Raw genomic sequence first — 27,218 nt, forward strand, 5'->3', positions numbered from 1 at the left:
AGATTCCATCCTTGATCTTCTACAAAACTGCACTTCTAAGAATTCCTTTCACTTTGTTGAAACCTTCGACGACGAATTCATATTTTATTCAGTATTTGGATTATAAAATTTTGAGTTTTATTGTTTTGTAGAATTTTTACCGATTTTCAAAATGTTGAGTTAATCAATAATTATAGATATTTTCAATGAATTTGGGAATTGTTCTCGAACTGCAAATACTTTTTTCTCCTGTCTGTACATTCCATCAGTGGTCACCTGACTTGAGAAGTCAGGTCAGTCATTTGCAGAGTTCAAAATGGCGGATGTTTCTGTTCCTCCACCACCACCACCACCACCACCACCGCCGCCTCCAGGGAATGCTGTGGATCAACCAAGTTTACTCGGTGATTCAATATTACCAGCTAATCAAAGTGGCACATCTTTGTTATCTTTGGCTCCATCAGAAAGTAGCACGACCAGTAGTACGACCAGTGAAGATGGCCCAGGGAAGAGAGCTGCCTCTATTGACGAGATACGGGGCAATGCTAGGAAGTGGTCTCTTGCAGGGGATGCAGGGGTACGAGAATTTCTCCGAAGCTTTCACTGTTTTTTACTTAAAATATTGGCTTTGTTTCATTTCCATTGGCAATATTAATTATTTCAGGCACGTCAGAGGAAAAAGGATAAAAGATTCTTGGAATCAATTTACTTTGATACAATAGGAAGTTTCTAGGAAGTAGCTTGAAATCAGTTTTGCAAGAAATACTTAATGAAAGTGGATTATATTTTGATCTGACAGAAGACTGATATTTGAAACAATTGAAAATAAAGCATAAAACTGTTTCAACTTGAGTTGTTTAAAGAACAGAAATATGTCATTACTGGTAATGCAATAACCTTGATTGCCTAGCAGTAATAGACGTGAATCAATCCAATTTTTAGCAGTGCCTTGCCTTGAACTCTCTAAGTTACTGTCAGTTCCCTAGCTGATGTACTTGAGGATCTTACCTGGCTGTAGAGAAACATATTGTGCATTTCCTATAAAGATTTAATTCCTTTTTCCAGATCCTTTTATACTTCAAACAGTTTTCCCAGAACATGTTGCGCAGAACTCATGAGCTTGAAAAAGTGGTTGACAGTCTTTCTTTTGAAACAAAGGTGATCAAATTTTGTACTCTATATCATTGTAGGATGCATTTTAGCATACAAACTAGACTAATCTATCTAAGAGGCACATCTTTGCCCCCAAGCTAGGTATCTGCTTTTGCCAATTGTAGGCACCAATTAGTTGTAATTCAGCTATTTCTTCCATAGTTACATTAAACAAAAATTAAAAATGAAGTTTCTACTTCAAGAAATTCATCTCTGGTTTTTTATGCAGTGGATAGACTATATTTTTTAGCTCATATCAAATGAAGGATTTCACCTAGATAATATTTTCAATATAATATTGAGATCAGTCAGGTCAAAAACACATATATCAGGAATTAACTAGCAAATGTTAACAAAGATGAAAAATATCTTACAAGGTTTGCAAAAAATGAAGTCACTTCAAATGTAAATACTTTTCAGTTCCCCTTTCGTGTCTTTCATGTTGTTTGCTAACTAAAATAAGTTGATCATGTTTTTTGATGACTAAGTTTCTAGGTTTGAAGGATATCATATGGCCTGGTGAGAGGATGAGCAGACAGAAGCTTTAGGTTTTGGGTTATAAATCCCTTGTAAATATATAATACTATTGAAAGTCAAATCTTTAAGATATCAATTGGAGGTAAAAGTCAAGGCATAAAAACATATTGTAATCCAAAATATTGATGTTTGTTGTCTTTGAGGGTCTCATTGTCAATGTCTCATTTATCCAAGATTTTTTATATTGCTGCATGTGCCATCAATCATGGGTCATATGATTTTCTGTTCTATCTTATTTCTAAGCCAATACGGCTTGTTACAAAGCAAAATTTTGCATGTTAGGGTGGATACTTATTAAGGGCAGGCCTTGTGAGGAGCAAAAAGCAGGTGCATGACAAACTGAGCACCTTCAACTTTATAGGTGCTCAATTGAGTATCATTAAATATCATCAAAAACAAAATTTGGTTTTTCGCCTTAAATTTTTAGAGATCATAAGTATGTTAGGTGCTAGATCAATCAAGCTTCTAGAACTTTCTAGGTGCATGTGGAGGCGCTTGATTGAGCTCGAGCAACTCTCCTTGCAAGGCCTGATTCAGGGGGAAGGATTACTTAAAAGTCCCAGGTTAGGCTTAGGGTAACTTATACAAAGGGAGGGGGCATTTTGAGGGTTTACAGTATCTGAAAATGTGATCTGGGGGTGGGGAGGGGTGAGGAAGTGCAGCCCTCATCAGGGATGGTGCCAGAAAAGAAATCCTGGGGGGGCTGTTATGTCAGAGTGCCGACAGTGAGTGAACCACCCACAAAGATGTAATATAGCACCATTTCCGCTTTAGTAATTCTAGCTCAATAAATGAGAAATAAATTTTAAAAAAATCAAACAATGAAAAAAATAAAAAAATCACGAAGTGGAAGTTATGAAAGTGCCGACATTGCTTAAAATTTTTCAAAAATTGAAGTGCCGACGGGGGGGCTCAATGAATTTTTGGGGGGCCCCCAAACACCCCCAGTGGTGCCATCCCTGGCCCTCATACTTTGGAGGACAGTGGTCTTTTTCTGTCCAAAGCGATGGGAAAATGTGATCTCATCTTAGCAAAACAGAAGGCTTGCCCCCCCCTCCCTCAATGTTTGATCAAGTGTCTGCCCTTTCAATGTTGTTCCCTTCAATGGCTCCTAAGAACAGATGCAATGTATTCAGTAATATCCTTGCGTGTTAATTTTTCAAAAAAAGTCCTTGCATGTTAATTTGTCAAAGAAAAGTCTAATGGGTCACTTGATACATTTTTGTTATTTTTTCAGGGACTTGACTCCAAAGTTCACAACACATTTAATGATTTTTTGATGTTGTCAAATAGGCAGTTTATAGAAAATGTAAGTTGTATTTTGTTTTATTATTCTTGTTCCACTTCCTTTTGAATAAAAGCAAATGTATTGCATGCCTGCTGAAATGTAGCCAACAGTTGAGTAATTTGCAGAAGTAGCTGGCAATTTTTTTATCATCTTGGAGGCATTTCTTGGCTTTCTATAAAATGTATAATGTTTTGTTATATCTTATAGAGAGTTTATGATGAGGAAATATCTCAGGATGAAGCAGTTGAGAAAGAGCCCCAGCAACCTCAGGTAATTGCAAAAGACTTAGTTTGGTAAATTGCTTTTATTAAGGGGACCGAAAACAATATATCTTATGTCAATTTGCATTCTTGAGTTGTTCAACTGCCATGGAACAATTAGACTAGTAAGCCTGGAACTGAGCCATGTGTTTTCCAAAGTGCTTTACTGAGAACCTACAGAGCTAACCATTGCTGCTTTGCTCTTTGCTAGGCAAGGTTTATTTATTTTGTTTGAAGTGTCATGTAGCCCCTTAAAACCCAAACAATCTATTTACCTATTTAGACCCTTGCCATTATCTCTTAATATGTAGAGTAAAAGTAGAGAGCAACTTGAAGCAGAAATCCTCCCCAGATTTAGCCAGGCAGTAAATCTTGGATTCCAAGTTTTGGATGATGCCTTCATCACTGTAGAACTGAAGCCAACAGAAGGTTTGTGTTTTTATTTTTCTTGTTATACCTTGAAGAATTTTATTACAAAATCGAAGTTATGTTTATTGAAGTTTTCATTGCAAGCTGGTAGAGGAGAGTTTTTACTGGTAATCACTGGCAGAAGGTTACAAATTCTATTTTATTTGTTGAAAAGTCTCTTTTCATCCATATTGAGCCTTTCAAAGAAGCAGTTATTTAATTATAAGATTAGTTACAATTACTGTTTACTGCTCTGTCAAGAAGTGCTGCATGCTGTATTAGCAGAACTGTACTGTTGCCTGACAAACATGAAAATCAAAGTAGCAACTTAGAACCATCCTGTTTTGTAAACCCAGATTATGTTGATGAGTATTTGAATGCATTGACAGGAAGTTTTGTTGTGAAGAATAAACCATTTTGCAAATTCAAAGCCAGTAAGTTTGAAAATTGCAGAAAAGTTTAGAAAATAACAGTTTTGTGAATGCGATTGAATGCTATATTGATTTTACACTATCTTTCAGTGCCTCTGTTTGTTTCTTTGAGAATTTTTGATTTGTCTCTTTTTTACATTGATAATCTTAGAGTCAGATGAGGAAGACGAGGAAAGTTTACCAGCAGGATATGTCCCTGATCCAATCATTGAACCCAAGGTATCACTCACAGCTTCAAGAATAATTTCTTAATGTCAAAGTTTGAAAGATGAAGCTTCATTTAACAACCATGTCACTATATCTGGCTATCTTCAGAGGATATAAAACTTTATTAATGTATCAGAAAAAGATTTTTACGATCTAATAGTCAATAGAAGGTGATTCTTAGTTCACTTAATCTACATTTGTAGGGACATTTTTAAGGAAGTGTATTCTGCTGACGCATAACATTCGAGAATACAGTAGAATCCATTGCAAACCTCACTAATTTCAAACTTCTTGTCATTATCAACAAAGCGCCCTGTGCCTTGGGAAATTCCCAGTATGACAAAACATCACTAAAAATCCCCTAATATTGCAAACTTCTTCTTGATAACTACAGATCAATTTATAGTGGGTTCCTATTGTACAAGCAAACACAAGGAGGTATACATGCAAGCAGCAGAATTAAACACGATTGACTTTAAAGAGGCACTGATCCAAATTTTTGCAGCCGAAGATTTGAACGATAATTTATGGGCCACAGGTTTGGGGCTTATGGTACCCGACAATATCTTTCGTTTGTTTGTACTCGCAGTGGAAGTAAACTTTCGAGACTTTGAAAAATGGGATATACATTTTCGATATCCCACTTCTTTTCTGGTCTGCTTCGCGGAAAAAAAGGGTTCGACATCATCTAGCAGGCTTGTTGCCCCGGCTGGTTCAATCGATGGCCGTCGCTTTTTTCCCTTGTAAAGGTAGATGGAGGATGCGATGGACCATTCTAGTGGAGGTGAAGTAAAAGAAGAAACGAATTCGGTGTTTGCCGTCGGTATAAACGAGTAAATCTTGTACCTTTGTTATGACACGCTCGCATACTCGCACTATTTCTCGCACCATTTGTCACACCATTTTCCGCATCATTTCTCGCACCATGGCTTTCACCGTAATCATACCCCCATATTTCTGCCCCGGTCTCGTTTGACACAAAAATTTTGTTCCCACAAAGCACATAATCTCTACATAGACCAACCTCCATGCATTCGGGAAATCACTTAATGATGACAATTTTTTGCGTTAGTGCCTCTTTAAAAGTTAAAGAAATAGCTTTGCCTTAAATGGATCAACTTTTTTAGTTCTTCTGTCATTATAATGCAAAACCATTCCACTTTTACAGGACATGTATGCGTCTCGTCCCCTTCCACATCTAATTGGAACTGCTGAATTCTTTAGTGATGAAACTTTAGGACTTATCGAAATTGATGGTAAGAGTGATTGTTTTGAGTTACAGCGAAACTACACATAACAGTCACATTCAAAACAAATATCCTGTAGTTGAAGTCTTGTACGAGAAACCTCAAGACAACTGACGTCATTCTGCAATGGACAGTCAATCTCGTTTCCCAAGTGCCCTCTATACAAGCTTTCGCAGCAGTACTATTTAGGCTGCTTATTGGCATTTACGAACATATCAGATCTAGCTGAATATACCGTTATTAAGATTACAGTGTAAACAATGATTTCACGATACCATCTTTCCTTTTGCTTTTCTGAGTCCATTATAAGTGTCGTTTTTTATTTACATGTCGCAGCTAACCAGTTCTACTTTCTTCAAGTAAACGAAGTAAATCTATTTTCCTGCATGCTTTCCTGCAAAATCTTGATTTTCCTTACCGACATGCAGTTTTGTGCAATACTGAATGAAAATTTGTAGCTTCTCATATCTTTGACTTGATATAATGTTGTATTTCAAAAGAATGTAATTGAATAATAGCATGCTAAAAATGCAATATTCTTTCACTTTGTTGAGTATAATATCTTTAGACGAAGAGGAAGAAAAGAAGAATGACGAAGATGACGATGATGTGTCAGAATCAGAAAGTGAATCTGAAGAAGAGGAATCTGACGTAAGCATTTTCTAGTTTGTTCTTGTTTTCTTTTTGAACTTGAACAACTCCTCATTTATGGTGTTAGTCTAAATCTGCATTGAACGAGTTTTTTTGCTTTTAAATGGTAGCTTTCTTATAAGGAGATATTCAACTTAAGTTAATGCATTTTTAAACTTCACCCTCCCCTAAACTCTTGAAGAATACTAGCGGTCTTCTAAAGGGCTGTTATATGATTTGTGGGACACTTCTGAAAAGGTTTTGCGGGGATCTACACTATTCTGACTGACAATTCCCACATATAGCCCTATTTCCCCGACAAAGTATCGAGTAATGCAGCAGAAAAATCGGCGTTGAATATAGTCTCCTCTCTTATTCTAACGTGAAAAGTATATAAAAACAATACTTTATATTGCAAGTATATAAAAACAATTCTTTAAAATAGCCAAACTCTAGAAAAGGTTCCCAGAAAGAACCTTTATGTATACAGCAGAAAATTATGTCACGAACAAGTCCATTCTTTAGAATTAGTCGTGGAAACAGAATTCAAGTGCAGTATTAAAGGAAATTTCATTTTTTGTTACAGTACACAGAATCTTCCGATGAAGAAGAAGTGAAGAAACAGCCAAGGAAGCAGCAGGTGAGTGTTGCCATTTCGGTTGACCTCATGAAGAAAAAAGCAAGGTGCAAGGCCAGAGTTAAAAAAACTATCAAACCTTTCTGCGCCTTCAAATTTTGCTTTATAAACCTTCCTGCTTTTTTCGGTCCTCACCTTGTGTAAACTACTTTGTGATGGAGACCAAGGACAAAAAACCTACAATTCTAATTTGTGATGAATCTTTACGCTAAAAGAAACGAAACAAATAGAACGACAGCAAGACGAATGGCAGTAAACCCTGTCGGTTAACCAGAATAATCTTATATTTAAATTCCCTGCCACGTTGATTTTTGTTTATATGTGCCTGAAGATTGTCTTTCGTTGCTTTCAATTCGCACCAGTAGCACTGAACTACCTCTTTGCTGGAAAATTTATCCCAAGTAGATTTCATTGCCGCCATATTTAGATTTGAGGATGGTAACATATGGCAACCTTTGTTGAAAGTGTGTGAAATGGAGACTGGGACTATTTCCTAAATTGTCATTGATATGCTGACTGTTTTACTCAGAAAATATCCAAGAATAAGAACTATTCTACCTTCCTTTCAGTCATATTGAAATGAATAACTTGACCCCTTCTTTATCACGTTCATGATTACTACCTTTTCCCTTAGTTTTAAAATATTTTTGGGTAAAATTTTCCTTCCTAATTTTCCCCGTCTTTGCCAAACCCTCCTACGCGACCTGAGGTCGTAGGGTCGCGTGGTTTTCTGGACTCTGTGGAAGGTCATGAATTCCGAATTAGCTGTCTTCCCTTTAGGTAATCTTTCAGCGATAATTTCTTTTGACACACACGCCCAATGGAATGCTGCATGAGATGCCTGTACTACTACACCCACGAGGATGTCGATACATCTATAGTCCATTAAAGTGAAACCAATGTTAGTCTCTCATGCAAAAAGTCGGAAACACCAAGAATGATCATAAACTATTTATATAGGATGCGAGGGTATACTTGTTGTGTAAGGATAAAAGGCAGTTTGAACGTCTTTTAGTTTTGTCCAAACGTTGTGGTAAATATTCCTTGATGATTCAGCCGTCAAGCTTCGTCTCCAATACTTTAGGTTTCAGATGATTCAGAGAGCGAAGAGGATTCTGAAGACTCAGATGGGGATTTATTCGGGGATTCGAAAAAGAAAACTGCTGATATTGAAGATGATGAATCGGAAAGCGAAGACAACGAAGAAGCACCACAGGTATTGATATTAGAATGTCATTTTTATTTCTTTAGTGTTTTATTATATCTCAACTCAGTAGCATAGTATGTAATATAAAGAATTTATCTTAGCTTTTGTTTTTATCAGCCACTGCTTCGTTGCACTTCATAGATTTTTTGTCATTGTTTTAAAGCCTGTCAAAAATATATCTTTAGAATGAATAAGAAGGGGTTTCAAGGCTGGAACGAAAAATTTTGTTTTTTAAAAATACACAATGTTGTGCTTCGTCAATTAGCCACCGAAGTATAATACCCAATCATGATAGAAAGTGAGCAAAACTTCATCAGGAGAACTATGTATTCGTGGTTTGTTCATCATTCAGATTTTCATACTTCGATTAATCTTAGATGAAAACTATTTTGCCACGGCCGCCTGAAGTTTAACTCTATCTCAAAACTATCAATTATTCAATTTACAATGTATGAAATGTTCAAGAGATTGATTATTAATTCCTTCCACAGGCAAAACCAAAGATGAATTTCCAAGCGGAGTTGGCTTCGAAGATTGGAGTTCAGAGTCAAGCGTCAACGGCCAGCGTAGCAGAGGACAAAGATGATAAAGCAGATGCCCAGTCCATATCATCAAGGAAGTCAGTTGGGGATGCGCAACCAACAGTAAACGCTGAAGAAACAGGCAAGTCAAGATCAGGCTCACACTCAAAAAGAGAAGGGAAGCACAGATCGAGTTCACATCGAAAGCAAAAGGGAAGTGTTCGCGAAGCAGCAAAACAGCAAAAGCATCACCATAAGGCGCAAGAGGAAGGTTAGCCTGTACTTTTCATTATTGTTCTACTTATTTATTTTCTACAAAGAATGGCACAGAGATGGAAGCATGCACTTTTAGAAATACAAAGATTTTATTCTAACAAAGGCCACGAGAGCGCTCCTTTCTCCTGCTCTCTGAAAAAGTACAATGCTGTGTTTACGGCGACTTGCCCTTTTGTTATTTTTATGCCCTTCAAGTTTCTAATCTCCATATTACGGATACAAGTTGGACCAAAGCTCCTGTCCCTTTTAGAGAAGCTTAGGCTGTTTTTATGATGTTTAACTGTAGAAAAGGAATTTCTCGATAAAATTATTTTAGGATATTTTGAAATTTCAAAAATTGGCAAACAAAAAAGTACATCCAGGTTCAGCTATACTTGTCGTGGTGCACCCCAAAATCCATGTCATAGCCAAAGGAAAACTGACTGGTTTTCGTGGAAGGAGAGGAAAGAATGCATACTGTCGTTAATGCTCCTCGACACATTTGTTTTTCTTTCATATCTTAGTCAGTTTTCGTCTTGCCACCTTTTACTATTATGATCTTTCATCTGAAAAGGTCTCTCTGTATTAAGCCATTGATATTTTGAATTTCATGTGACGTTAACTTGTGATCGTTTCAATTATAAATCTTTAGTAACAACAAGGCTAGTAAAAATTGAAATTATTGTAGGAAAAAAAGTTTATTGTTTTGAAGTGATTGAAAGGAATAGGATAACAAAAAAATCTTGATTCGTAATTTTTTCAGAATCAGACGATGATCTGTTTGGTGAATCGAAAAACAAGTTTGAGGATGACAGCCCATTTGGGAAGAAGAGCGGTATGTTTAGTGGCGGTGGAACTCTTTTTGATAGTGAGCCAGTGAGTAAATTTTTACCTATTGGTCGCGTATATGGGTTGGCAATGATCAGATATATATTATGATCAAACAATTATCAAATACCTATACTTGTCTGTATATTTTATTGAGGAAAAGATCTTCTATGTAGGAGTATTGTTGCATTAAACCCATTGCGATAGAAGAATTGTTGCCATATTTTTGATAAAATTCTTGTTGCAAAGATGGTGGTTGCAAAAATGGTTTTAAAATGGTCTGTCCTCTATTTCTTGCGATGAAGCCAGGATGTTTTGCATGAATGACCTATCTATAGAAAAGGCCAATTCTGCATGGGAAAGCTGAGAAATTTTGCATGATTTTCATGACAGAATTAAATTACACATGTTTGTAAAATCAAAAGTGTGCGAACAGACTTTTTGTGCGAATAAGAAAGAAGAAAACAGGAATTTTAAAATTGTGCTAATGAAATGGATGATGTCCAGATATATCTTACTTTTGGTCTCTTTTATGAAAAATGTTACTTTACAGGGAAACGATCTTTTTGGAGACATCGAAAATGGTGACAAACCATCTTCTCCCATAGAAGAGAGCCCAGAACCACAAAGTAAGTTGTGAAAGTTTTTCCTAGTGAAATTTGCTTTCAGAGTAAACCTCTGTTTATTTCACTAGCCAGATTTATGTCCGAAAACCACAAAATAGCTTTTTTTGCAGAAAAGCTTTAAACGATGACAACAAAGTGCTGTAGAATTTAGATATTCGTTTCATTTTCGGTTAATTAATAAGTGAATCTTAAAAAGGACAGCCGCGTTTATGAAGAGAAAAATTTATAAAAGCCATTTTGGTCGTCAATATTTTAGAAGGCATTCAACCCCCCCGCCCTTGTCCTGCTTCATTTAGTAAAAAGTTTATTTGTAGCTTCTTAATGATATCGACCATACTATCACAGCAGCACTCCGCACGGGACATAGTCAGCGTAACTTATTGCATGTATTTTGCTGTTGTACTGCGTCCCCCTACTAAATCTACGTAATTTTTTCGTCTAATTGACGTTTTTAATCTTATTCGAATCCAATACGTGTCTTCTTTCATACATTTCAATAGCTATATTTGATGTTAAGTTTCTTATGAATCTGAAACAATTTCTAGCAATCTTGCTGTAAATTATACGATAATTTTTTTTAGCTCCAACGGAAATTAAGCCAAGGACCAAAACAACAAGCAGTGGAAAGAAGATTCCAGCTGGAGCTGTCTCTCTTTTTGGAGGTAAAATATTTCATGGTTGAACTCAGCCTGAGCTGGTTCCCTAAGAATATAATTTGATTTTCCTGGCCCCAACGTATACCAAGGGTATAATAGTTCACAAATAAAGAAGATTGATGTTAAACTTTCTTGTTTATAGTTCTTGATGCTGTGTAGATAGAGCTGCACCAGCTCTTGTATTGAACGGAACCATTTGAAATTTCAATAAGCTGAAAGTTTTATAGCAATGATCAGGTGACTGAACTGTGGACAAAAAGGATTGATGTTGTCTTAAAGATGGGAAGATGTTACCGGAAGAACATTTTTAAATGCTGCCATTTGGTAATAGGCTTAGTATTTGTCACAGTGTCATGGAATCCATTCTTTGTGACATATGATCTCAATATTCATTCTGAAGTTGTTATCGTGAAAATTATCAATTTAATGTTGCAGATACTGACCTTTTTGGAGGCGGTAGCGATAAGAAAACGAAAGAAGGTTCGGTAAGCTGATTTCTTCTCCGCCATTTCCCAGGTGTCTTTCTCCTTATTGTCTCCATTGACCGAGTGTTATTTATTTCACTGGTTTAAATGACTTGGTGGTTTTCCTCTGTTGTTTTCATAGATCACGTTGTATTACATACATCACTTTCTTTTCATTCGTTTTATCCATTTCTCATAAGAGGCTTTCATACTCTTGTTTTGTTTTATAACCTGCATCGTCATAGGTTGTAATTAATCATGTAGCAATCATTGCAGCGTTGAAATCTGTCGAGAAATTGTTTTACCTGTAAAGCATGTTTTAAAATAATTTTTTCAGCCTAATGTACGCAATTTCCAAACTTCTACGTTGACTTACAGTATTTTTTGCTTATATTCACCTCCTATCCCCCTTTTGAATAATGGAATGAAGTAGTAAGTCAATGATTGTTGTGTTTGCGTTTACAAAGTTACAAATATTTCTATTGACCTTGTATTTTTGTACAGCTTAAATGCATGTAGTGAAAACAGCTTCACGCCCGTTGATCCTATTCTGACTTCTCTTTAAGTTTTGAAAACGAATTTTTGCGATTGAGACGTTTTGCAAGAATTGTATGTCAACGTGATTGGAAAATGAAACTATTTTCTCAGTCATTTAATTTTAATATAAAGATTGATACCATGGTTCAATAATTTATTTGGAACAAATGCGTATCAATACTTTTTAATAGCTTTTTCTCATAAATAATTAATCGAATTATGAGAAAACTATCTTTGTTAAAGCCATTAGATCACTAAATATTTTATCATAGACCGAGAAAGAAGCTTCAAAAGGAGAGGAAGTACATGCTAAAAAGCCCCCACCTGTCGTCAAGGGACTTTTCGGTGAAGACGAAGAAGATGCCCTTTTTGACACAGCACCAAAGAAGGATACCCTAAAAGGTTTGCAAGTTCATTCATCCATTTTAAAGTTTGTGATGATCTTAAAGTCTACATTAGTTGACATATTTTGCGAAACGTGTATTCGTGTATTCCCACCATTACTGTTTTGCAACGATTATCTTCCTCGGAACCCACGGAGCACATGCTGTACAACAGTTTGTAAAAACCCAACTTAGACATATGATGATGTAAATCATAAAGAGGCGGAGTTTTAAGTATAATGCCCTGTTACAAGAATATGTTTTATTTAAATTAAAAAAGCTAAAATTGTGAAATGATTTTGTGCTGCTTTTGTTGAAGAACCGCCTAAGCAAAAAAGGAAAAAAACGCTGGAATTATTTGACGAAAATGAGGATCCTATGCTCGGAGCTACAAAAAGCGAGGCTGTCGCATCAGGACAGCCTTCTATCAAAATTGCTGCAAATAGGCAGAAATCTCTCGAAGATTCAAACAAATCCGAAGGCCTGTTTGGAGCCGTTGAAGCAAAAGAATCAGGAGGTTTGTAAAATCACAGACAGATAATTTTAGATTCAAGTCAAGCAAAGTTTACATTGTTTACATTGTAATCAAGGCTTGTTTACATTGTATAGTTTTCGTAAAATTTTTGCTTCTCAAAATTGAAAGCAGGAAATGGATAATGTAAACTGTCTTAAATTTGTGGAAATCTTTGGTATAAACAGGTATGAAATCCTGCATCACACAAATGCTTTTTTGATTATGTTTATCACACAATTTTTTTATAATTGTACAGAATTATGTATATTATTCAATGCTATAAGGAAATAGATAGGCCCATGGTTACAGTATGGAAAATTGATGTGCTAGTCTTTTGCTAGTGCTAGTGTGAAACTGGCTTTTCAAATTAAAATTGAATCATTTGATATTGGCAATCACAGGTAAAATGGAACAACATTAAGATATAAACATAAAAAATATGTTTCTGTCTCCAATAGTATCAATCATGATTTTTTATTATTTCCTTGATATTCTTTGAACAGTTGATTTTTGCGAAATATGTTTGCAAGATTATTCCTGGCAGCTTAATATACGGATTGGTAGCTTCATTTGCCTATGCATTTTCTCTGGGAATCCACCTTTTGGGATCATATTTGACCTTTCAATTCACACAAAATTCACAGCGGGGCCACTGGCATTGATAGGTTTGGCTCTTACAGATTTAGGTCCCTTTTTTGTTCCGAGCGTTAACTGTGAAAGAATGTGAACCCCTTTTTTCACTGTATATAAATCTTTGTGGCAAGATTTTCATATCCGATGATTATTTATAAACACTTGTTTATTGAGGGCAATTTGAAAAGGCAGAAGCTGGCTTAAAGCCACTCAAAATGGATTATCTTCAGCCCTTGGAAATCTTAATATTTGGAAATTTAGCCGAGCCTATGCTATCCAGACTCACACAGATATCTCTTCCTAAGAAAACAGTATATTGAATGTTAGCTGTTGTTATAGCTGGTTTTTATCCTGTATGGTTTTCGGCTTTTGGTTATTGTTATTTTGCTGTCAAGTCTTTCTTAGACTAAATTTGTTTAAATCCTCAGAAAATCCACTTTCATGTCAGTTCAGAAAGCTAAATCAGTTTAATGTCTTAGATACAAAGCAGACAATATTATTTATTCTTAATGTATACGATATTTTATGATATTTGACAACCCCGTGGGATGTGAGCTAATCAAATTAATGCCAAATCGTTCTTGACCGACATCTTGTTTAAAGAGCTTGATGTTAAGGTTTTTGGAAGTTATTTACAAGCTAAAATGCATAAAAATGCGCCTCTTATTCTTTTTTGACCTTTGAGAAAATTGATAGTGTGATACCTAGCTTGTCGGGGCCTGTGCAACTCTATAACGCTCGACGGGTTTCTAATTTCAAGCGGCTTTGTCTAGACACGACGATTTTTGTTGTGCATTCTAAGCAAGAATTACAGTATCAGGTTAAAGTGTGAAATGAATACATATAGCATGATATATATATCTGGCTGGATTGGGATTGTACTTAATTTGAGAAGAGCTTCGTTGTTTCTTTTGAGTGGTACTCTAATGCATGGCATGAAGGATTGGGTCCCCACAGCCTTGTTTTTGGAGAATCCTGTCTGAAATGTTTGCGTGATGTAAATAGCGAGCAAAGCCATCGCGTCACACGAAAACCGGTTGCTATAAGCACCCCTAGATGTAGAGCGTACGTAGCATAGCGAGAGTATGTTAACAGAACCAAATTATTTGATGTACTGGTTTTTACACCACTAGCTAAGGATCAATCCTTGTGCGAAGGAAGAGCAGGGCTAAAACATATTAAGATTCTATAACGTTAGCAATTACCGTTTCAAAATCTCTCAAAGAATCGATAAATTATAAAGCTGGTTAAGCTTTCCTGTGATCTTCATTTGGTTTTTCTTCAAGCCAACAGTCATTTTTGTGTGGTATGTCTCCGTCTATTTTCCATGCTAGAATCTCCATTTCTGTAACTATCAGTGCTTTTTGTTTTTAGAAAAACCCAAATTGGAAGTGAAAAAGAGCACATCAAAGCCGAAAGCCATCAGTTTATTTGATGACGATGAAGAAGAAGAACACGACTGGTTTGATAACATCAACCCAAGCAAGAATAAAACGTAGGCCCATAGCTCTGCATTTTTAGATTGAGCACACGTGTAAATTGTTTCTTTTTATTATCTTTGCTCGTATAACCAGCTCTTCTTTTTTAATATATTTTACATCCAAGGAGAAGCTGCAGCCCTTGGTTTTGCGGAGGAAGTTTGAGCTATAGGGCACTGGCTTACATGCAGTTTCAAGGGTGTCAAATTCAGTCTTTGCTTTTTCTAAAGGCGTGTGTTCCACAGATCTAATCGGCTTAATTTTTTATTCAAAGGTCTTAGGTTCATTACTTTTTTTACAGTGGTTAATTTTTCTGGAAATACCATAAATGTTTTGAGTTCAATAAATGGTGTTACTTTATTTTAAAATTGATTCAGGGAGATATTTTTCACTTGCATCATCTTCTTTCCATCTAAATGCAAATCTTCTTACGTTCAGCACACAGTTCTCATGCACCCATGATACATATCACACATGCACTTGTAATACATACACAGTTGTCTAAGCAAGTTTTAGTGTGTAGAACAGGACTGATCAAAGTAGGAACTCCGAGTTCCACACTCGATGCGACCATCAGGCAACTGTAAATTGTCTACGCATAGAAAATTAATATAGGAAGCAGTATAGACCAAAAACAAAGGAACATAATGGATACCCCAGCTCAAAGGGAAATAGAAAAGTATAAATAGGCTGCATTTTTAACACGCAAACAGTTCAAATGGTGAATTTATAAGCAACTGGATTTTTAATGATGAAAACTGTAGACCGCAGAAGAATCTCAGTGTTAAGAAAAAAGAGGAACGAGGAAAAGGAAAAAAAGGACTAGAAGTCATCCAACACTTAGACCTTTGTTTTCGAAATCTTAGACCTTTAAGAGCATAGCTATCGTTCGTTAGTTATGTAAGTCGTTAGGCTAGGATCAAATTTCTAGTGTAAATATTTTTTGGCCGCCTGTTTTCGTTTTTTGGAACTTCCGTGAAGCCAAGTTGAAGTTATTTTAATGTCGGATTCAAACAAGCCCAGACACATTTGTGAACGTATGAAATATTTGAAGTAAACCAACGCCCAACTGAATCAAATTCCATATGACATGAAACCTGAAACCCGGTCACAATGTTCCGCAATTCTCGTGACTCTCAGAAATGTCAGTGATTCATGATGTACCTCGCAAATTGGAAAGTATGGAATGAGCATTATTTTTGTGGGGTCCTTTAGAATCAAATATGTATTGGGGTTCATAAGCAATTAACAGTATACCCGTTGCTTTAAATTCAGTACCTTCATCGAGATAATAGAATGTTGTTTGGAAATTATTCGGGGGCTGCAGCCAGTCCCCCATCCTCCCATTTCCGCTGACTCTATAATTTTTTGTGAAGTTGCAGGAAAAGGCAGTCTAACACCCTGCCAATACAATGTAAACAGCTTAAGCCAAAGCTCTGGTTAAAATTTAACAAGCTTGGGTCGAATTCGCTCCTTGATGGACGTGTGGTCCGCAAAATTAAATTCATGTTAAATACTTTTTCGCTTTTTTACAGTATGTTATGACGTAATTGGACCTACGTTAGGAAATTTAAACGCAGTACATACGAGGCTGAAATGAGGATAAGCCCAGTCACATCTCGTTAGCCCGCAACCGTTTTTAGTTATTTGTCATTCGAAAGCAGATAGTGCAAATGATCATGGGTTCTTCTCTGACGTCATAGCCTTCTAGACCGTGCTAGGAGGATAGAGCTTCATGGGAACGATTTTTATTTGATGGGAACGATTTAGGTTGTTGTGAAACTTAATTTGAAAGGAAATCGCTTATACAGTTTTGCTTTTAAAGTAACTTTCGGGACAAGAAGCGAAATCTTTAAAAGCAGAATTATCATGATGTTTGCGTGTTGAATCAAGTTGCGTTTTAATTTGGACGTTCGCTAACAGAATTTCGCATTTTTTAGGCCTAGCAGCAGGCCAAAGGAAGCCGAAAGTAGCGCAAAGCAAACGAACTCGCTGTTTGAAGATTCAAAGATATCTGAAATAAAAGCAACACCTGGAAAGGTATATTTTTTATAATTGATTGTAATTGATTTTAAAATTACATGAAAAGCGGTAAACTCTTTGCTCGCCACTCATTGCTCGCCCAATGCTTGTTGTGTGTATGGAATGATGGAGGTGCCATGCAATAGGTACGATAGAGCTGTACCAGTAGTGAACAACAAGTTTCATTTCAACTGTGTTTTCCCATCTTGTTCTGTATGCAAGCAGTGTATTGTCAGCATATTAGGCGGTATCGTTCTAATTCGGGTTGATGCCAATCTCTTCATATTGATTGAGTTAAAAAGTTCCTTAATCAAGATCGTAGTCCTGACTAAGTATTTCACTTCCTATATGTATCAAGGTTCATTAACTCACTCACAAGGTTCATAAACTCATTATAATGTATCTTGGACTTTTTGACTTATTGGGATAAAAGCTTAATCAAGAATTTTATGTTTTGTCTCTTTTTCTTTTATTAATGCTATTTTTCTTTAGCAATGCATCTAGGCCGCCCCAATAAAATCTACTACAGGGAAGACACAATAAATACTTCATTTTCTTTATACTGGTACTGGTATTTGCACAATTGGAAAACCCAATTAAGATTAAAACGATTAAGATCAAAAAATTTCCAGCATAATCTTTAATATAGATATACTGAGTGAATCATATAGATAAATAATCGTTTCTCCCAGCATTGAATGTAAAGCACTTAAGTTTTTTAAGTTATTATACTTGGCATCAAACAAATCACCCCCTTTTACTTATCTGATGAAACCTATGTACGTATCACATTAGTATTATTCTACTTTGTCTTAACATAATCTGTTTTTTTATTTTTTTTCAAAGAAGTTGTTTTGTAGAGAAAGTTCAATGCTTGTTTATTACTTTTAAAAACAGAATGAAGAGGCAAAGAAGAAATCCAAGGCCAAAGTTGCTAGCCTGTTTGATGAGGATGAAGATGATGATTTGTTTGCCACGAGTTCGCCAGCCAGCAGCCTATCTAAACCGAAGGTGGAGAAGAAGGACCCTGAGAAAAAAGATGCCAAGAAACAGAATGAAAGCTCTAAGCCTTCAGATAAGAAATCCTCCAAGGGCGATGACTCTTTGAATGTAAAATCGGAGCGGAAAAAACATAAGCCGAGGTCTTTTCTTGGGGATGATGAAAGCGGCTTGTTTGGGGACGACCAGGATGACTTGTTTACAACCCCCAAGGAAAAGGTATTATGATGAACATTACAGACTTGTAACGATAATTGAAATTTTACCAAAAAGCAAGATAGTTTTTTAGTCAACTATTTTTCGTGAGCGGATGTGTTTTTAAAGAGAATATTTTGCCTCCAGTTGATGCACGATATGAAAATATAAATCTTGTAAGATCTAGACAAATCACCGCCAATAAACAAAGGTGACAAGGTGTGCCTGGCTGTGGCACTTTAATTTTTTAATTTCCTCGTTAGTATAGCAGCTTGTGTGCCTCAAAAATCGGTTCTAGCTGGGGTTGACGTAAAAATCTACTACCATCAAAAATCTACTAAAAAGCTTGAAGAATGATTTTCTTATAATTGTTTTTATCAAATTCTGAACAAATACATAGGGCCATTAACACAGAAGACTTTTTATTGAACAGTCCTGGTTTTTGATTAGGAATCTGTGTGTTGAGGGTTTGCTTTTTAATCTATTTTTGATATCTTCGTTTAACGTTTCACTCTGTCATTGAGTGTGCATTCAAATGTTTTCTGCCTCTGACCAAGGTATCAGAGAAGGCTGAAAAACAGAGCAGCAAACCTAAAAAAGCAGCCATTTTACTCGATGACGATGAAGAAGACGATCTCTTTGACGCTGTAAAATCGCCCAAGACAAAGCATGGGTCGGAAGCCAGTAAAAAGCAAAATACAGTACCAATAGTTTCGAAGAGTGAGGTGAAAGTCTCCGAGGATAAGAAAAAGAAAGCAGACTCAAGCGTAAAGGGAATTTTCGGTGATGATGGGGAAGAAGAGGAAGATTTGTTCTCTGCGAAAGCAGAAGTTGTAGATGAGGTTCTTAACTTTATATTTTGAGGATGTAACTTGTTGTTGTAGAGAGCAATACCCTTCATCAAGTTAAGATCAAAACAATGTAGGACAGATATCTTAAACGAATATGTATCTTTCTTTGTATCATTTTGTCTTTCGGAGCAAAGTACGACAAAATCTCTTTTTCAAAGCTTTTGTCTCAATTTATACCGGAGTGCAATTTATTTTTAACGGCCGGACCTTGTATGTATTTAAAAAACTGTTGCTTTTGCCTTCCAGATTTTTCTAAGTCTATATGTCAAATATGCGTGTTTATTCCTCACTGAGTTATAAAGGCTCGTATTTCAAGAAAAAAACCTAGAAAGACCCATATCTTTTAGTCACTTTATTTTTATTTTATCAGAAATTAGATGCCGGCTTGCCAAAAGAGGCAGAAAGCACGGGAAAGGAAAATAAAGTTGATGAAGAGCCCGCCCCCAAACCCAAGAAGCTGGCAGGGGCTGTTTCATTGTTTGGCGGGATTGACCCATTTGCTGCCAAGAAAAATCTAAGATCGTCGAGCAAAGAACAAGCTCCACGTAAGTTTATGAGCTGTCCTCTTTGAGCCCTGTGATTTTCAGTGGTAGTGAGAGCCTTCTCTATTGAAGAACCTTTTCGGAAAATCTTATTTGATTGATATTCCGCGCATGTGATCTCCTTTTTTGGACTGTTGGCAAAGTTGCAATCTCAGTTATCTTGGAGGACTCTATCATATTGATGCAATTCATGTTTTTAAGAGAAATGAAGCTGTTGTTTTTCAATTCGTATGTTGGTAGTTTTATTTTGATGGGAAATACAGCATGTATCACGATTGTTTTTTATAACAATCTTCTGATTATCGGTAAAGTAAGATAATACCTGCTTTCTTTTCCCAAACTATTCTTACTTGTAGTTTGGTATCTGTGCGAGCGTTGCGTTTTTACAGAAATATTTACAACCCACATTCACAGTAACAATATGTCCCATGTTTGTTTGTACCAGCGCTGACTCCAGGAGAGTCCAAAGATGATGATCTATTTTCAGAAGATTTATCAAAAAAGGCTTCGAAACCCGCCGTGACAGACGCAGCTGCGAAAACACCTGTTCTCGTACAATCATCGAAGGTTGGTACTTTAAATGTTCAAAAGTAAATAGTTTTGATTCCGCAACAGGTATTCTTCAAGCAAGGAATTTTTCGTTCAATGACTGATGTTCAACAATCATTGCTAGTTTATCTCAGAATACTTTTTGTGTCTGGTTATTTATTTTCAGCAGTAACTTTCTTCATTTGATTATAAACGCTTCAGGCGTTCTTAAGACGGTTTACCATTAATCGAGCTCCACCAGGGATGCCAGGAACCGACCTACATTAAATCTTATTCTGTTTGCTTATTTACAAAGGTATTCAAAAATATGTAAGCTGCCTTGTCGTTTATAAACGCCTGTTCAAAAATAGAATTTTCACTTCATGGTGGTTTCGTAAACTAAGTCTCTATTTGGACCATAACAATGAATAGAAGGTTAGCATAACAATGAAATGTCTATAACTAGCTTTTCTTTTGTTACTGACAATGAAATATGGGAAAAACTGTTTTCCTTTTCTATTTTATTGGTTTCAGCAACCTCGATTTTTCAATAACCGTTTTTAGAAATGAACCTGTTTTTTAACTTTGCGGGCTATCCTAGCTCTCAAGACACGTTTTGCTGCTGTATCGATATACCAACTTAACCGTCGACACCGACGTCTAAATAGCCAAAACTATCGTTCTAGATTCTATGACAGCCTGTTATGGATACAAAAGAATCGTGCTTTCTCCATTCAGGCGGATTATTCCCAGCTGTTTCCTTGCTTGTTGATTCAACCTTTTAGTTTTCATTACATCCGCTGTCTTTTCTTGCATTTGACTCGAATTGCATCAGATTACGAAGAAAAGGCATTACTACAGAAATTATATGTGCTAAAAGAAGTTTGGAATTAGCGTTACTGCACGTCCTTAGTCCGTTTAGTCTTCTTTTTAGCCTTTTTTAAGTGTGACGTCACAAAAGCATGTGTTTATGTGACAATATCTTCGCCGATTCGTATTACATTTCACTGATTTTCCATATCTAGAGGTATTTCATGATGCTCTTTTAGGTTATGGGATTCAAAGTTAAAAAATTCCAAAAATTGATTTTTGTGACATCATCACTTTAGAACGTAATAAAAATCTTTCCACTGTCCATAGGTACATTAACATGCACACGCGCCTTCGTTGTTTCTCTTGAACTGGCTTGTTTTTCACGTCACCGCCACACAACTTTGAATGCACTTAAAAAATTTCAGCACCCATTCTGCATTCCCGATATTATTTATCATAGGAAACCGAACAACAAGCCAGAAAGCCAGTCGACACAGATGCCTTGCCAAAACAGGAAAAGAAGGAAGAACCAGTTGTAAAAGATAAGGTATTTAAAAGCACTTTTGTTTCCACGACTTCTATGTTATTTGTCATTATTCTAAGTTTTTCATTTTTGGTAATGGTTACTATATTTATTTATATTTATTATATATCAAACCTTTATAGTGTTGCAAGGAATTCAAAATCATGGTATTGTCTTTTAAAAGTTATTTCCCTTAAAATAAACCAAATCTCTGCAGCTACTTTTTTCCATTTTTCTAAATGTCCCTCCCCACCTGTCTTACTTACATTGAACCAAACCCAGTAAATTTTTTGTGCCAGTAACAGAGCACAATACCACTTTTTAGCATTGACCATTGATCCGTGGATATCTACTCTTTTTTCATGCTAGCCAAAGATCGTTTTCAATCCTGCTACAATGGTTCCCGGGGCTGCTCCTCCACCGCGCAATGAAGAACCAACTGCAGCCTCATTTGAAGACCCACCAAGCACACAGATATTAACAAATCCTACCAAGGTATTATTTTACGAGAGTTATAAAAAGGAAACTACATTTTGCATGGTGCAATTTATAGGACCAGTTTGGGACAATTACCCATGTAGTTTTTTGGAGGGTTATTAATACCTTTAAGAGGTGAGCTTAACTATGGTGACAAAAGGTCGGTGCAGGGCTAAATAATTTCAAGTTATAAAATGTTTGATATATCTGTGACAGTTCTAGTTCATGTTTTTCACTTATCTGATTACTTTAGTCAAAATCAAAGTTGCGATTGCAGGATCGTGCCAGGATACAAAAGAAACGTCGACCCCCTACGAGGCAAATGCGGCAAAACTCCGCCAATGCTCCAAACGAACAGAAGACAGTACCAGAAACTGCTGTTGAAAAAACTAGCAACAGCAAACCTAAAATGACTGATAATTTTGATAAAACTGAAGAAGACATGAATAGCAGGATTACACCAGTGCCTGAAGTAGTTGTTAATAAAGAATCCAGAACAAAAGCTATAAAGGCTGAAGACATATTTGCAGATGAAGTTGACAATCTTTTCGGCACAAGTGCAACCCCAGTAGCAAAAACGATGAGTGCTAAAGCGAAAGCGAAATCTGAAAAGAAGCAACTGGATGCGAAAAGCGATGAATTATTTGCCAGCGATATCTCTTCCAAAACTGAAACTGATAATACCGAAGAGCAAATAGAGAATAAAACAAAACCTGTAAATAAAGATGTAAATTTGTTTTTTGATGATTCAAATACTAGCGACGAAATATTCAGCGTGGTAAAAAGTAACACTTTTGTTGAAGATGAATCAAATATCAGAAACAAGGAAATTACCAACCAAGAGGCTAGTAAGGCAGCTGGAAATGGATCAACCTCAGTAGAAAATACCATAAGTAGTTCCGCCAAGTCGACAGAAAATGCAAACGTTTTTTCGGATGAAGATGATTTGTTTGGATCGTCTACAAAAACTAACAAAGAAAAGAGTAGGGAAAAAGATGATAGCAAACCGGCTAGCAGTAAATCGAAGGCTAGTAAAAAAGGCAATGAGGATACTGATAAATCAAAAAAGAAGAAAGAAAAATCAAGCATATTCAACGAGGTACCATCTTCCTAGATTATTTTCTTTTAGTTATTATCTAATCATTTTTTCAACTTCTATCTGAAAATCCGTTGCATATATTTGATTTTTTGTGTTAACCCAGTGGTGTTTGGCCTAGCCATTTTGAATAACCGAGTGTTTAGTGTACCCTTGCTTCTTAAAAACAAGTTTACGCTCCCATGTACCAGTTTTGGTTCTGGATTGACTGTGACTCTGTGGAGTATGGCGTTGGAGCATCGTCTTTTTGGAAAGACAAGAAATTTAACAACTCTTTGCCTTTTTATCAAGATGGTGGGGTGAAAGATTTTAATCGTCAGCATTTCAAGGATAGACTCACAGCTGTAGTCAACATATCAACTTTTCATGTGTTCGTAAAAATCAAATAGGCTAGAATTCTACTGGAAAGAGCAAATCTCGCGCCATTTCATCCTTAACCGTCGTCTCTCTCCTCCTCGAGGACGAGTATAAAAACCTTTTTAATTTTACGTCATTTGCCTTCAGAACTAACAATAGCTTTATTTCAATTTAAGGGGAACGATGATGATTTGTTCAGTGGCAACACACCCAAAAAGGAAAACAAGGCTGATAGCAGTAAAAAGACGAGTAAAGCTTCAAGAACTGTCACTGACGATGAACTATTTGGTGACAGTGGATCGATATTTGATGTTCCATCAAAGGCAAAGGAAAAGAAGAAAAAGAAAGCAGATGGTGGAAGCGAAGGTAAGTTGCTATTCCTTTTAAGACATGCTGATTATCTTCACTTTGCTAGGTTCAGTTGTGGTCGGAAGCAAACTGTGACTAAAAACTTATAGAGCTCCCTTATGTGGAGGACATGTTTTGTCTCATGATTTTCATGGGGTTTCGATTAGTCAGACATGTATGTTTGAAAACCTGTACTGTAGCAACGATCTGAGCAGGTTTCACAGTCTATCTATGTCCAACCTAATTATATTCAGATTGATTCTACGTAATTATCACAGACTAGCAGGTTGATTTTACGAAACATAAAAACTGGCATCATAATCTTCTGATTATATGATTTGATTCATTGACTGTTTATGTATATATCCTATTTTGACAAGTTTTCTCTGTACAGCAATATAAACAAAGCTTTCATCAAATCTCATTAGAATAAAATTGGTGAAACTTAATTGTCCTAAGTCGCAATTGTCATGTTGTGGGGAACCTCATTTTACCTATGACTGAAGTTCGAGCATGAATGAGGCCACTGAAACTCTGCACTTAGTATGAAACATCTCTTCAAATTTTGATAAACCTCCGTGGTTAACCCTCACATAGAAAATCAGTCTTTTTAATCCAGAGATATCACTTTTATTTTGTTTCTATCGCGCAACATGAATCCTTCAATGGTTTTGTAAATGAGCGTAATGAATGGGTTTTTCACGGTTTCATCGCCCTACTGTTTCTTTATACTTTTGCAACGAAGATTTGGCGTTCTTGGTTTTATCCTATTTTAGCTATAGAATCTGCATCATGCATGAAATTGCGGTGTTAAGACATAGCTTAGAACAGATTCCAGAAAATTCTCCATCCTTGTACAACCAATTTTGTCAAGCTACAAGAACCGTCGATGAATTAAACCTAGGCCTGGGCGATTAAAACCTTTTGACGTATAATTGAAGAGGGGCATAGGAAACTTGACCAATCATGTTCTGATTTTCCCAGTTCAATCAAAACCTATATATTTAGCTGACAAGGCGGTATGGGAGGTCTGAAACCTTCCAGTTTTTAATTTATTGAATACATGATTTCACCCAAGTGGAGATATTCGTTTTTTCAGCTTGATTTTGTCTCTTATTTTTGTATTTGTCAAACCCCATTTTTCTTTGATTCCAGACCTTTCACTTGTTATGTTTTTTTGGGATACATTGCTCTCTTCGTTTGCGCTAATCTTAGAAATCTCTTTTCATACATCATACCTCTGTATTTTGTTGGGATAATCAAGAAACGACTGAACTTAGAGTGAGATAACAATATTTTTAAATAGAATATGCCATGTTTGTAAGCCTGTTGCCGGGCTCGAAAATTTAGTGAACCTGTCTCCTGCAACTTATCGCTAAATGTTTGCTATTCCTTCAGTTATCGACCAGAAACCTATGCTACCTACACGCGGGTAGCCAGGACTGTAAGATCATTTCCGAAAGATTATTTGGTCAAAAATGACTTTAGTCACATTATTAAATTTGGTGATATGTTTCTTGGAATTTGCGTCTCATTTGAAGGCTCGATGATATGCATCGATCTTCCAGGCGAATCTACCACCTTTTTGGGTTAAACTATAACCTGATCCAACCAAAACAATACCCTGTTCCTAAACTTTTTTCAGATGGCACTCCGCGTACCTGGCTTCTACATTTATTCCATTTCGCAGCATAGAGGGCTTGTGCAAAATATACCATTGTTGGTATTTTAAAGTCAGAGAGCGCCTTTAAAAAAAACCGTGTCGTCCCTGACATGCCAGAATACCACCATTGTTTTTTCTGCTCAAAATGAAATAGTACCTTAAAACCTGGTTTGTACCGTTTGAAAGGTATTATCAAGTTTCATTTAAGAAACGATTAGTACATTTACGTTTTTTGAAACTAAATATTCTATTTACGTGAATTCATTTCCTATCGAGTTGATAAAACATTTAGAAAATAGCATTTAGAATTCCATAAGGAAACTGATTCGTGCTTAGAAGGGATTCACTTCGTGTGTGAAGTGTCACGGAAGCTTCTTGTTGGTAGACGATGTATTTCATAGAAAATACTTTTTTTGATTAAAACCTAGAATTTCTCAAACAATTACTTAGTGAATGACTCAGAACTTTTAAATATTAATTACCTGCAGCTGTAGGGACTTTCACACAGGTGCGGTATTTTGTAGGGCTTGCAAAAGATTCTTCTGATCGACCTTTCTATTATTGTTCGAACTTTGTACCGACCCTAATCATACTCAAATGTTCAATGCTTTAAATTTTATCAAAGACCAATGCAGAAAAAAATGTAGACTGTTCTGCTTTCTTTATGCGTCTGCACAGGGAATAGATAAATGGCCTAACAATGTGCAGTAATGAAAGGAAAGTTATTTCCTTCGGGATATGAAAATATTTGGACAGTAGGGTATATTATATGTTATGGATTTGCAGTAGGTTAAAGCATGCTAATATTGAAGCATCGAGATTATACGAAGCTTTAAAACAACGAACATGCGTACAAACCATTCAACAAGAAAATAGGATGAAGCAGCTGGTCGGTTCGGTTTCTGGGGCACGCTTTATTTTGACGCCAGTATGTATCCTTTAGACTTGAACATGAGTCATATTTCCAGCAAAGCGATTTCGAAATTTTTTCCGGAATCGAAGGAGGGTTTGAAGTAGTTCTGCTGACGAACGCTGGCGTCAATGTACTTTCCCGCCACAACGTCAACATCATTTCGAGGCTATTCGAGGCTAATAGGTTTTCTGGATTCTGGACAACGTGGGGGGCATGATGGTACCAAGAAAAAGGCGATTCACTTTTCTTCTTTTCTTCTTCTCAAGTCTTCTTTTGGCGCATAAAATATTATGAAAATGAGGCAAAAATTTTAACAAATCTCTGTTACCACAGACAATAGCTGGTCGGTGCGTGATCCATTATTCTCTATTTTCTGAAGCCTCTAGTTTTGAAAATGTACGAGTATTTTACTTGGCAGGAAAGAATCAACGCTCGTGACGTACCGTTATATTCTGATTCTTTGCAGTCATGTTTCCTTTGTCTTTCGTCGCCTTTTCGCTATTACAACGACCTGGAACCTAAAGTTCAGCAATGATCTAAAAGTGATAAGAATTGATTGCCACGAAACAAAAACAAGCTAACTTGAGTTTAAAGTGTTGGTTACATACTTTTATACAACGTTTCCGACGCCTTACATTTGTCAGTTTTGTCAATTTTAATTGAATGACCTATAATTCTTAGAAAGGAAATTTTGTGAACCAACTTGTCGGATCGCCTCCTCATAACTCCCTTGTACCACTTCCAAGTCCCAAGTTCTGTAAACCTGCATGCTACGGCATATTCGCTTAGCTGCCCAAGGTGTCGTAGACGTCGCGTTGATAGGACTGAGAGAGCGTATACTTGCCCTGGCCTGTTGGTTATGTCATGGGTTATAGTGCGTGATAGTGAAATGCCAAGTCTAGAAAGTAAACACTGCGTTCATTTAAAATGAGACTATCAACTGGGAAAAATTAATCTTGAAAAGGTCCTCTCGATGTTTGTTACTTGCCAGTAAACCTCATCTTTAACTTCAT

At 36.3% G+C, this 27,218-nt stretch overlaps 1 protein-coding gene across 2 annotated transcripts in view; it reads left to right on the forward strand.

The window, feature by feature from the left end:
- Positions 1-258: 258 nt before the first annotated feature.
- Positions 259-27,218, forward strand: part of LOC135684449 (uncharacterized) — a 30,777-nt gene continuing 3,817 nt past the window's right edge. Inside the window, exons 1-27 of one of the 2 annotated variants that reach the window (XM_089114972.1) lie at positions 259-556; positions 1,045-1,137; positions 2,906-2,977; positions 3,164-3,226; positions 3,528-3,645; positions 4,207-4,274; positions 5,431-5,518; positions 6,078-6,160; positions 6,726-6,779; positions 7,861-7,992; positions 8,475-8,775; positions 9,523-9,635; positions 10,141-10,216; positions 10,795-10,875; positions 11,305-11,354; positions 12,143-12,272; positions 12,573-12,770; positions 14,775-14,895; positions 16,819-16,918; positions 17,798-18,118; positions 18,652-18,936; positions 19,316-19,490; positions 19,933-20,054; positions 21,289-21,375; positions 21,721-21,846; positions 22,082-22,927; positions 23,458-23,647. In XM_089114972.1, the coding sequence (XP_088971098.1) occupies positions 296-556; positions 1,045-1,137; positions 2,906-2,977; positions 3,164-3,226; positions 3,528-3,645; positions 4,207-4,274; positions 5,431-5,518; positions 6,078-6,160; positions 6,726-6,779; positions 7,861-7,992; positions 8,475-8,775; positions 9,523-9,635; positions 10,141-10,216; positions 10,795-10,875; positions 11,305-11,354; positions 12,143-12,272; positions 12,573-12,770; positions 14,775-14,895; positions 16,819-16,918; positions 17,798-18,118; positions 18,652-18,936; positions 19,316-19,490; positions 19,933-20,054; positions 21,289-21,375; positions 21,721-21,846; positions 22,082-22,927; positions 23,458-23,647 (4,354 nt within the window). In that variant the 5' untranslated portion in view covers positions 259-295. The remainder of the gene's footprint in view (positions 557-1,044; positions 1,138-2,905; positions 2,978-3,163; positions 3,227-3,527; positions 3,646-4,206; positions 4,275-5,430; positions 5,519-6,077; positions 6,161-6,725; positions 6,780-7,860; positions 7,993-8,474; positions 8,776-9,522; positions 9,636-10,140; positions 10,217-10,794; positions 10,876-11,304; positions 11,355-12,142; positions 12,273-12,572; positions 12,771-14,774; positions 14,896-16,818; positions 16,919-17,797; positions 18,119-18,651; positions 18,937-19,315; positions 19,491-19,932; positions 20,055-21,288; positions 21,376-21,720; positions 21,847-22,081; positions 22,928-23,457; positions 23,648-27,218) is intronic. The other variant, XM_089114973.1, reaches the window with a different exon arrangement.

Source organism: Rhopilema esculentum, chromosome 21 (genome assembly GCF_057945365.1).
Source record: "Rhopilema esculentum isolate cy_ngs chromosome 21, ASM5794536v1, whole genome shotgun sequence".
Classification (NCBI taxonomy): Eukaryota; Metazoa; Cnidaria; class Scyphozoa; order Rhizostomeae; family Rhizostomatidae; genus Rhopilema; species Rhopilema esculentum.